General features: G+C 40.3%; 2 protein-coding genes across 4 annotated transcripts; both read right to left on the reverse strand.

Annotated features, from left to right (window-relative positions):
• tbxtb (T-box transcription factor Tb) lies at positions 1–3,239 on the reverse strand. The gene is made up of 8 exons (XM_067611102.1): positions 2,920–3,239; positions 2,542–2,806; positions 2,267–2,401; positions 2,013–2,074; positions 1,866–1,927; positions 1,584–1,760; positions 1,095–1,227; positions 1–950 (listed from the first exon to the last, which is right to left on the reverse strand). The coding sequence occupies exons 1-8, from the start codon at positions 3,123–3,125 to the stop codon at positions 680–682; spliced, it is 1,311 nt and encodes a 436-aa protein (XP_067467203.1). The 5' UTR covers positions 3,126–3,239; the 3' UTR covers positions 1–679.
• Positions 3,240–3,756: 517 nt separating this feature from the next.
• On the reverse strand, positions 3,757–11,130 carry LOC137197612 (uncharacterized). 3 transcript variants are annotated; one of them, XM_067611105.1, is made up of 10 exons: positions 10,856–11,130; positions 10,667–10,740; positions 10,379–10,493; positions 7,852–7,945; positions 5,462–5,533; positions 5,246–5,349; positions 4,997–5,057; positions 4,602–4,738; positions 4,392–4,494; positions 3,757–4,305 (listed from the first exon to the last, which is right to left on the reverse strand). In XM_067611105.1, exons 3-10 carry the CDS (start codon positions 10,489–10,491, stop codon positions 4,249–4,251), a joined length of 741 nt encoding a protein of 246 aa, XP_067467206.1. In that variant the 5' UTR covers positions 10,492–10,493; positions 10,667–10,740; positions 10,856–11,130; the 3' UTR covers positions 3,757–4,248. The 3 variants fall into 3 exon arrangements, with proteins under 3 accessions (XP_067467206.1, XP_067467204.1, XP_067467207.1); XM_067611103.1 differs by having other exon boundaries at positions 10,602–10,740; positions 10,856–11,125; XM_067611106.1 differs by lacking the exon at positions 5,462–5,533 and having other exon boundaries at positions 10,602–10,740; positions 10,856–11,128.
• Positions 11,131–11,750: the final 620 nt, after the last annotated feature.

Raw genomic sequence — 11,750 nt, forward strand, 5'->3', positions numbered from 1 at the left:
TGCATAGCAGAATAATTACATTACATTACATTTTTCATTGTATTTTAAAATAATCTGGAGCATATGATCTCAAACAGCGTCGCTGTGGTACAAAAAGCTTAATTTATTTACATGGTAAACCTCATGCCTCATGAGGTACAGCAGGATTGTTTTCTCATTTACACTATAAACAATGTTTAAAATCATTTAACATTTTCAGATGTACATCTTTTAGTTTACTGCTCTGAGTATCTTGTTATGCTTAATATAAGCAGATTCAAAATTTAATTTTGGTTCACAAACATTACAATACACTTTTTCTACTACAGTATGTTGAATAAAAAGCATCCGATCAACATACATAATAAAAACAAACATGTTCATCTTGTTGTTTTTCTAGGTTATTTATGCAAATGAAAGCATGTTGAGTTTAAAAACTCAAAAGCCTCATCTGCTTTTTGTTAGAGCCAATCGAAAAAGTGCAAAAATCTTGGAATGTGAAGATCTTGAATTAATCCAAGTTTACCAAAACCTTACAAGAGTATTTTGCCTGTGAAATTTGATTTTGAAACTAATAAAAACCTTTTCAATTTGGGGTTGATTCTTCCTTAAAGTCTCAGCAGATCAAACATCCTGCAGTCAAGAAGACAAAACATTTCACTGCCGTCTCTCTCCCAGCTTGCTTGCAGAGACATTTCCCTCACAGGGACGGAGGGGTAACAGGAGTCCAGGCTGAAGATAGTCGCCCGTGTGGAGAAGTGTCGTACTGAGCTGTGTCGTGCACTTCTGTGGCTGTGCCGGTGTCGTACATGGGAGAGCCAGAGGAGGGCACTGTGACTGAGTGAGACAGACTTGGATAGTGGCTGCTGGACCCTCGCAGGAACTGGGAGCTCAGACTGTTGTTTATCCCCCCAGTCTGGGACACTGGAGTCAGGGGCGAGTTACTCACAGACCACAGGCTGGTGTACTGACTTTAGAGAGAGAGAGACAGAAAACTTGTCACTTATTTCTTCTTTGGATATTTTAGAGGTGCTTTTATTCAAAAATGGTGCCCATAAAAGAACATTTTTAAGTGTGTTGAATCAGTTACATTTAAAAAGAAGGAATACACATACTTTGAGTTGGTACCAGAGGGGGAATTGTGGGCCATGGGCATCATGCTAGAGTGTGTTGGCATCTGTAGACTGGACCAGTTGTCGTGGCTTGAAAGCATCGACAGACAAGCTGAAGAGTTATCAGAGTAGCCAGCTGTAACACAAACAGAAGCAATGAGGTTTAGGAGTTACATAAATCACGTTTATTCTGAATATATTTGTCAGAAATCAAAGAAATGATGATGATGATGTATCACTAAACTAGACTCATCAGGCCTTGTTTCTCTGATAGCAGTATTATATAGTGACAGCCAAAGATGTGTGTCCATACATTCCTCGTGGGAAGCCTGACTGTTTACAGCTCTGTGGCTCCACTCACACAAAAGCAAGAGGAATGCAGAACATTCCTCGCTCAGCAACATTTGTTTGAGTTTCTTGTTAATAGCCGAGGAGGAAGTGGTGTAATTCCTGGATGTATGAAGGTGAGGGTGAGAGGAGTTGGTCACTCACTGGGCGAGTTGGTCCGATGGGTGTACGGGCTGGTGTAGGGGGCAGAGCGGTGGTTCCTCAGCGTGGAGTAGCGCTCACAGCCGTGGGACGGCGAGACAGAGATGGGGCTCCCGAACTGACTGTGAGGACTGGCAGGAGGGCAGAGGGAACCTGTGCCTGGAATAAACCAGCCACCTACTGGCTCCACAGAGGGTAGAGGACATGATGGGAACACATGAGAACCACTAAGTGCTGAATGATATCAGATCAATAATTTTTTTTAAAAAGTAGTGTCATAGTTACATTGAGAGTAAGTTGACTGCTGGTTGTCATTTGCATCTTCTTTCATGTCTTTGTCATCACTTCTGCAGAAATAAAATGATTGATGATATACTTTCCCACAGCTTGAAGACATCAACAAAATGTAAAAAACTTTGTGTGTATTCTTACCTTTCCTTTGCATCCAGGAAGGCTTTGGCAAAAGGATTGTACTTTATTTTGAGAGCAGTTATCTAAAATCCAAACAGACAACAAAGAAACATCATTAGCGTCGTGGTTTGCCTTCAATAAAAAAACAGAGAAGATGAACCAAAGTGTGCGTAAATGCTGTGCGTAAATTACGCACACATTCCGTACGCGCACAATACACTTTATTATTATTACTATTATTATTTTTAAGTGAAAAAAAATATCTTTTTGCCCACCTCTTCGTTTTGGTACGCTGTTACTGCAATGAACTGTGTCTCTGGGAACGAGTGGCTGGTGATCATCCTCCGCGGGCCTCCAACCCGCACTATATGGATGCGTGGCTCGTACTTGTGTAAGGAATTTAACATTATCTGAGAAAATAAGAGATCATATGCCCCATAAGCTTGAATGATAATCCAATTAAAACATTGAATTTGCAAAAGATCACGGACAAATGTTTTTCTTTTCCTATCTGAAAAAAGTACATCATGCAACAACATCTTCTCCTTACTTGACCTCCTCCGTTCAGTTTATTGGTGAGTTTGACTTTGCTAAAGGAGACCGGAGCTTTCATCCAGTGCGCTCCGAAATTTGGAGAGTCTGGATGGATGTACACACAACTGGGAGTCTGAGGTTCAGGCTTTCCTCCAGGGACCCATTCCCCATTCACATATTTCCACCTGTGGTTGTCCGCAGATACGAAGTCAAGCAAAAAAGAGTACATGGCGTTCGGGTCCAATCCAGACACGTTCATTTTCAACACGGGAAACATGCGCCTTGGTAAGAAGAATAACAAGAAAAAGTATTAGTTTTAAATTATTAACAGTATTAGTTTTATCTGTCTATGAAGTCAAAGATGCTGCTTATATATTTGTGCATTTACGCTCACCTGCCATTTTTTGTAACTATCATTTCATTAGTTAGATCCTTAAATTTTTGCCAGAGCTCGCTCTCATCCAGGGAGACTTTCAGATCCCTCTCCGTGGGGTCGCCCTTCTCGCTGCCGGCCTGCAGCTCACTCTCCACCGCGCTGAGGAGGTGATCCACCCGGTGCTGACTGGCCTTCCCGGGACACTCACTAGCGCCTGTGGCCATCCTGTCCAACAGCTCGGGAGCTGAGTAGTTTGTAATCACAGCGTTTATTGAAGAAACTAAAACTGCTCCAGAATCTAATTCTTCTACCTAGTTATTGTCTCAAGATGCTGAACGTCATGCGGCAGCGACATATATAGGCTGAAGAGAAGCTCCATCTCAGGATGGGTGTTTGGAGCAAAGGTGGTTGGTTCATCTCCTCTTTGATCTTTGCGGGCTTGTCACCGATTGGCTGGAGGCGGCCATGTCATTGAGGTCCACAGGATGACAGCGTTTTGAATAAAGCCGTTTAACCTACTTTATTACATCAACCTGTAAATATTGACACTTAGATCAAAGCAGCACCTGCAGAGACCAAACTACTGTAGGCTGGCCATGGCTGGTCAGATTTCAGCCCAGAGTTGTTCCTGATTTCTTCAACTCTATATGAGGATTTTTGCCAATTTTTTATGAATAAAAACCGTGTGAAAACTGAATGTTATGCATTGCTCTGACTGCATGGGACAAATCTAGTGAGTCAGTTTAGTCAGTTTAGGTAAATGTTCAAGAAACAATGGAACCTTTTCAGTCCTGTTAGTAGGTTGATACTTTGCCAGATATAAAAATACTAAAAGAACAATCTAATATAACTGAATACATAAACACATAATTTAATCAATTAATTACTATATGAATAAAGTTAAATAAACAAAAATTACAGTCAAGTGCAACAAAAACATACATAATGATTTTATTACAAACTTTAAAAGGTATTGAAGTGTTTCCTTCACTGCTGACTGCAAAGCATTCTCACCACTTTTCACTATTTGACTGGTTTAACTGTTGTTATAGAATATATTTTATATCTATTTTCAAACCTACACAACAATTGTCATATGAACATAATTTAAAACTAATGAAAATAATCAAATAATCTGGTGTTATTTGGTTCATGAGAGAGAGCTTTATAATAAGATATAATAGAAGTAAATGAGTGAGACATGGATAAAACACAGGGTTGTAATGAAAAAAAAGAGGTGTAAAATGCATTGTTAACAGAAAAGAGGCATGCTGGTGACTCCGTAAACTGTAGTTACAGATAAATGAAACAACACATTGACTATAAGATGTTCTGGAGGTTTTAAATTCAGTAGTCTGTATTTTCTGTGTAGTTTCTCCATAGTTTTAATCCACGGTCGATTACCTAAAGGGAGGACAGAAAAGATTATTTGAATAACAATAAAATACAATTTTAACAAAAAATGAATTCATTGTGGGACATCACTTTACCTTCACATGCTTTTGTTGACACACATCTTCAATGGATAAGGGATCAGGTGTTTTACGGCAGCACATTGCTGTGTCCCAGACCAGACTCTCAAAACATCGGCGGCTGCCAAGAAAAACACCCACACATGCACAACGCCAAGTGACAATCGGTCTTTTATTTCAAACAAATGCATTTTTAAAACTTCGGTTTGCATGTGTGTTTTCATGCACCTTGCTGAGGTCATATTGCTCTGTTGTTGAGGAGATGAAGGTCGGCCACTCTGGACACTTGGCTGTCTCACAGAGCTGAGAGCTGGCTGGTCTGTTTGGCTTTTCTTCCCTTGTTTGGAGTCAATTCCTGGAAGCACCTATGGAAGAAACATAATGGAAAATAGAACTGATTAATAAATAATAAAACATATGAACTAATAAACACTGTGTAGTACAGCAGTGCCATACACACAAATAACTACTGGATGCTGGTAATTCCATTCAGTGTGAACTGTTGCCATGGTGGCTTCCAAAAAAAACAAACGTTAAAGGAAGATAGTGTGTAACAGCTACGTGTAAGCTTCCATAGAGCTCTGTGGTGTTGTGTTGTGTTGTGGCTGGTTTGTGTTACTAACCAAATCTTGGATGCCTCGTTCCTCCTGCCAGCACAGTGAGTCTGTCTCTCTGTCCAGAAGTCTGGACCAGAGTTCACAGCAAGCAGAGAAAAACAAACTCCAGTCAGTTTAAAGAGCAGTTGAAAGACTTCTTCAATACATTCCTTATCTCCTGTCCCGCTATTTGTTATAATTGTGACTTGAAATAAATGTATAATCTATTAGTGCATTATTTCCTTTATATATCAGCCTGTTTGGTAAATGGCCAACCTTCGTGAGAAATCCATGTTGGTTACACAAAGATCATGCATTTTCTTCAGTCCTCTCAGGTAAATCTCTGCTTTCCTGCTCTTCTTGGGAATCTCAGGAATAATCTGGTTTGAGAGAAAGTAGCAAATGTGTATTTCCCACTGTTGTCCTGTGCTAGGCTACCACACACACTGTCTACAAGAGGTAATTATTTTGAGTGATTATTGGCTGACCTACCAAATCAGGCATCTTGCTCTGGAAGTTCCTCATAAAGTTTGGCTGTAAGGTTGCAAATGTGGGAGCTTTCATCTGTGGGTGGCACATATTACATTCATTTATCATTCCCCCTTCCATTAATCATTTTGTAATTTAAAAAAGCACCACCCCGTTGTATAAGAGCTGAGGTAACCATGGTGTAAAAGTCAGGGGTGTCATAGCCAGTGTCATTTCCCACAGTCCTAGTGTCCCATTTGGCGCCTCTCTCTCCTCCTCCAACACCCCACCCAGTGCTAACTGTCACACTAGGCCACTTCCTGATGTGGGACTGCTGCACTGTGAATTAATTTTATTGATGTATATGGTCCTACATGGCCTCACGCACTCCCCCATCCTGATCCCTCCAGGATAATGCAGGTGCAACCAAAATTAATTTTTATTAACTCCTATTAAAGCTTAAAGGACCATTGCACAGTTGATCACATTTACAACAAATCACATACACTATATTTTACTTCACTGTTACAAAGTTTTCATGTCATTCTGTGCACTGGAATACTTTTATTCTGATTTTCACATCTTCCAGGCCACCACTGGTTTCCATTTGATTCAGTATAGTAATAACCTGAACTTTATAAGACATGAAACCTGTTTAAGTTATGACATCACTATGAACATCATGTTGGCTTTAATTTTCAGATACTCATAGTTATGGTGTGTTAATGTAAAAAAAAAAAAAAAATCAGAAAATTCTGCTCATTGTTATTAATTACCTAAATCCTGTTTGACAAGTTTCAAGTCTCTACTAGTTGATTTGTACACTGAAATAAAAGGAAGCCATGTGGGAACCTGAAAATTAGGAAAACACATTGAAATATATAAAGCATGATGATGCAAAACACCCATATTCTCCTTAAATGTGTACTCATATATATATTATAGAAATATGGTGGACTAAATTATAGCAATAGGCAATTTTACACAACAACACAAAAATTAAGACCTCAAAAATGACCATGAGTTGAAAAAAACCCAATCTCAACAAATTTATACATAAATATGATTTTAAAGGATAGTATTTGTTGTAGAGCCCCATCACATATTAATGTGAGATAAACAAGAAAGTGCACCAGGAAGAAGTAGCAATAATCATGACCTTTACAGCCCATTCAACTGTGAATTTATTCTTTAAATGATAAAGTGAAGAGGCAGCCTGCTTCAGGACAACTACAATAAAACTCATATGTTTTGAAAGGGCGGTGGCTGCGTTCTGCTGTTGTGACTTCACCTCAGTTCCCACACATACAGTACGTACTATAGGTGCCTTCTAAACACACACACAGGCCTGCACCCTTGATTGACACCCTGAGGATGTCAACAGGGATGACAGGCCTTTTCGGACGCGGTGGATCTGAGATGTCAGTACAGAGCTGGGTTGAGTAATGCTCATGGAAGCCTGCTGGCTTTGACCAGTCTTGTCTGACCACTGTTTGCCTTCCCCTGCTCCCCCTCTAGCCAGGCTCATCCTCTGTTTGCTCAGGCCCATTTTGACACAGAGGTGAGGGAAAAATGAGTCCCGCATGCTTGTCCGTATATGCTCATCTCAGCACCTGAGCATAACCTCGTCTTCATTGTTTTCACTCTTCTGAGTCTCTAATGCTCCACGCCTAAAGATTAAAATAATGCAATCTATTCCTGTATCACCTCTTAATATTATATTTTTGTTGTCTTTACAATATATTTCATAATTTTGTCAACAAACTTTCACAGATATTCTGTTTATTCTTTAGACTATTGGCATAAGGGCCTTTTCCTTAATACAAAAACAATTATACCCTGATTTGATACCTAAGAATTTAAACGAATAGTTCTACATATTCACAAGAGTTAGATGAGAAGATTGATACCACTCACATGTCTGTGCATTCAATATGAAGGTATAACCAGTAGCTGGTTAGCTTAGCTTAGCTTAGCAGAACCTGGCTCTATCTGAAGTTAGCGAAATCTGCCTACCAGCACTTAAAACTCACTAATTAACACATTATGTCTTGCTCCTTTCATTTGTACAAAAACTGAACTGTAAAAATGGCAGTGCGGTTGTTTAATTTGGTAACAGGCTGCTGGCAGTAGCTTCATACTTACTGCAGAGAAATGAGAGCAGTATTAAATTTGTCATCTAATTCTTGGCAAGCGAGTAAGTGTATTTCTCAAAATGTCAAAGTATTCTTTTAAATATTTTGCTTGTTAAGTTCATTATGTCACTTATACACCGAGAGAGAAATTTAGAAACATTATTGTAGGTTCATGCCTGGTGGTTTGAGGAGGCAGTTGGGTGATCACTGCTCCAGGTGTGTTTGCCTCTCACTGCCCTTGTTAAGTGGGATTACTGCCCCTGTGGTTTTGACACTAACCTTGGGAAAAATTTGCTCAGTTTCATCCTGCTCCTGGCTGCCACCGAAGATCAGCTCTGCTGAACTCTCCCCTGAACCAGACACTTCTAACAACCTACAAACACACACATTTGAAATTTTGCAGCATCTACAAATGATAATGACTGAAGAAAACTGTCAACCCTTATAAAACATGTTAAAACATCCTCATCGCCTGGTTAACTTGCTTTCTGCTCTGATGTGTGAACTGCAGACAAAATGTCGAGTTGTTAATATATTCCTAATGGTGTGCTACTTCTCAAGAGTAGCCATAGTGTGGTGCAACTCACACCCGATAACACTGCACACTCGGGTGACAACACACTTTGTCTGCTGGGTGCAAACTGGCTCCCGGGAGGACTCCTGAGCAAGGCAGCGTTTACTCACAGGACAGTGCAGCAGGTAACAGATCTATACAAACCCCATGAGCTTCACAAGATGCAGGTGGAGGAAAGAGGATGTGGACCTGTGTACTCATACATGTACAATAATAACATTGACATGTTGACAAGTGACACTGTAGAAGCTTGAAAATGAAAAACTCTCAGAACTGATGCAGGATCTTTAAACATAAGCAGCAACAAGACCAATCCTGTCTTATGTACATTTTCCACTCATCAAGGTCAATATAGTAATAGACATGGTATGTTCTGGTCAATCTAATTTTGCAGACCTGTAATGCATACTTGTGAAATTCAACATGTTGAAGAGACCATGACCAGATGGCCACAAAGATAGCAAATTACTGCCTGAACTGTCCAATAAATCATAGCTGCTAATAATAAACATATAAATAGGCACAGACAGATTGGATGAATTGGCTCATTGCTTAAAAACATAACCGAGGACTCTGCCGGCTCCATATTTTGGCTTCAGCTCTAATTGCTTTTATTTTGGGTATTTCTCATGGATGTGGGGAATGTACGTATGGCACAGCTGAGGTGGGGGCAAAGGGGGCCGCTGTCTCGCCATGTTTGTCTGTGGAGCGGTGAGATTTTACACTGATGGAAGACTTGTCAGCACAAGCCTTCACTCGCCTTCTTACCAAGCTCCTAATGTCCCCAAACCAATGTGCTGTTCACAGTGGCAGCCTCTAACATCTTTACTAACATCATACATGCTCCTACTGAACAGAGTTCAGCGCTAATTAACAACAAGGGTGACATTGGCCGACACTGTTCTGTCAGACATTCACAGTGTGTAAACACAAAGGACCTCGACTACACTGGAGGATCTGAGCAGGTTCAAAAATTCTAAGAGATTCATTGGAGATGACTTCCTTTAGATAACATTCACATGTGTGAAGGTATAAAGAGACAGCGGCAGGAAACCCGCACAATTAAAAAAAATGAAGATATGAGTTGTATTGTGTGAAAATTAGTTCATTTATAGTGCTAAGCCATAGTGCTGCTTCTAAGACAATAGTTTTTGCTTATCACCAAATAGGCTACAACATCTTCAATGGGTTCGTTAAAACTAAAGCATTTGGGGCAAATTTATTTTTAATAGCAGCGATAATACTTGTACACTTATCCTTAAATGGAACCACAACACAGCTCAAAGTCTAACAGGCTCTCAGATTATCTCTGCCACTTTTACTAAATGGAGCGCTGTTTGTCTGGAAGCCCATAAAGCTTTTAAAAAAAAAAGAAGAAACTCTCCAAACACTTCAACATCTGCTTGCAGTGCTGGCATGAAGTGACACCACTGGCCCAATTGCCACATCTCTTTTGTAGTGGACATAATTATGGCATTTTTCCCCAGATGATGTTTGCAAGAGTCAGAGTGGCCGTCCGAAGAGGTGAATCTCCTTAACAGAGGGGTCAGATCGTGTTTGGTCATCTCACTTCTACGTGAGTAATCAGCTCTCTCCTCCAGGAGGGTCCATGCTAAACAAGTCTCCAGTGGAGTCAGTGTTTGTTCTTGAAGGCAGTGCAAACACAGATCCAGAGAGCTCATAGTTAAGACCAGAGGCCCAAGATCTCCCTGCTGGCCCACAACCAACCCTGAGTGTATCTTTGAAACAATAAACCTCTCAGGAATGGGGAACTGTCCTCAGATGTGGGGAAAAATTTGAGTAACATTTTGGTACCTTAGTCAAATAAAGCTTAAGACTTACACATTGTGTCACTTTACAAGTTGTGAAGTTGCAGGTTTTATGTGCTCAAAGGAGCAGAGTTGACAATTGTTTAGAAAAACTTTGATGGAATTTTGAATGAAATTATAGATCTGTTTGATGAGGTAACCACAAAAAATGTTTTGCAGAAGAACAAAAGCGGTGCAGAGGGCAGAGATGGGTGCAGTGTGAAATCAAAAGATTGACTTTTCAGATGTACTTTTAGCTACAAAGATGAAAAAAATGTTTCTTTTGTGATGTCAAGAGAAAACTGATTGAGAATAAGCCACAAAGTAGCTTCTAGCACCGGACAAGAAGAAAGAGAAAGTGATCAACACTAAAAAAAATTTTTAATTGAGAGAAAGACAGACTTATTGCTGTTTAGGTCACAACCTTGAGTAAGAAATGTGGTCCTCATGTGCTCTATCTCCATCAGTGCAGGGATGATGAAGTGATTCTGCTGTCGTCTGTTGAGCCATCAAATCAGCTGCAGATCTGCTGTCCATCACTGTTAACACATTACATCAACATACACACATAAATAGTCACATCTACTTTTTTTACATAAACGATATATAAAGAGACTAGAAGAATATTTTTGCATAAGGAACTTAACTCTTCTCCCTGACATCCTGCAGACTTCTCTGCAGCTTAGATGGGTGACAGTTATATTTGATGCACCTGTAAAAGTCTTCTAAGTCTTGGTGGGTTTTCAGATGTCCACGCTGAGTTAACTGGTTCTGGAGGTCAAAGATCTACATACAGATACGTAAAAATAGTGGCATTAGAGATTTAAAGTAAGGTCTCCTTTTCCCATTTTTTTCTGTAATCATACTTTCAGTGTTGGGACAGCTGCTGCACAAGACTTACCAGGTAATAGCTGGTTTTGGGGAGGGACTCCAGGTATGAATCATTGTGCTGCAGCTTGGAGAAGGACAACTTCTTTTGTTTCTGAGCAAAGAAGAAAAGAGAAGGAGGCAGACAGACAGTCAGAGGACAGAGACAGAGTTTGGTGGGAATAGAGATTTAAAGTGAGGCTCCCTTGTTTCAGGGGCTGGGAAACAGAGCACACAGGACAAATGAGAAGTAAACATGCAACCACAGGAAGCCATTAACTGTAGCAAGGACCAATTAGGCCCCAGCAGGTGTTCTTGCCTTTGCCTGCTTTGGTCCTGCTTCACCTCAGTGTCTGTGACAGAGCCTCTCGATCTGAGCGCAGGAAACAACGGGTAGTTTCATTTGCTTAGCAATTTGAAGCAAAGGATTCCTACTGGAGGGCCTCTAAAGTCCTTTATTGCGTTCTCTTTGTCCCCCTCCCCTAGTGCAAGTCATTAGAGAGGACAATTACATCCTCCTAAAGAAGCTCTGCTTTTTTACAGGAGGGGAAGATAAGACAGGATCTCTCTCATGTTAAACCCCCTCAATGCAGGCGCTCTCTGAAGCTTATTGCTCTCTTCACACCCAGTCAGAAGAGAGACAAGACAGTCAAAATCAAAGTCAATCACGTCGGCCACAGCGGAAGAAGAGTTACACACAGAACGGTCTCTTTCATGTAAAGGAAAAGTGAAATTTGTGAGACTTTAGTAAAAGAGTGAACACAAGTGTCACTTGCAAATGATTTGTTTCACCTGCAGAAAGTTTGAACTAAAACAGGTTCACACAATAGTTGCTACTGTCACAGCCACAGTTCATCAACATACTGTACTGCCCATACTGTGCTGGACATACAGTCATAGGAATTAGATGTTAACTGCAGCTGTAATTA

The sequence above is a fragment of the Thunnus thynnus genome, chromosome 14 (genome assembly GCF_963924715.1).
Source record: "Thunnus thynnus chromosome 14, fThuThy2.1, whole genome shotgun sequence".
In the NCBI taxonomy this organism is placed as follows: Eukaryota; Metazoa; Chordata; class Actinopteri; order Scombriformes; family Scombridae; genus Thunnus; species Thunnus thynnus.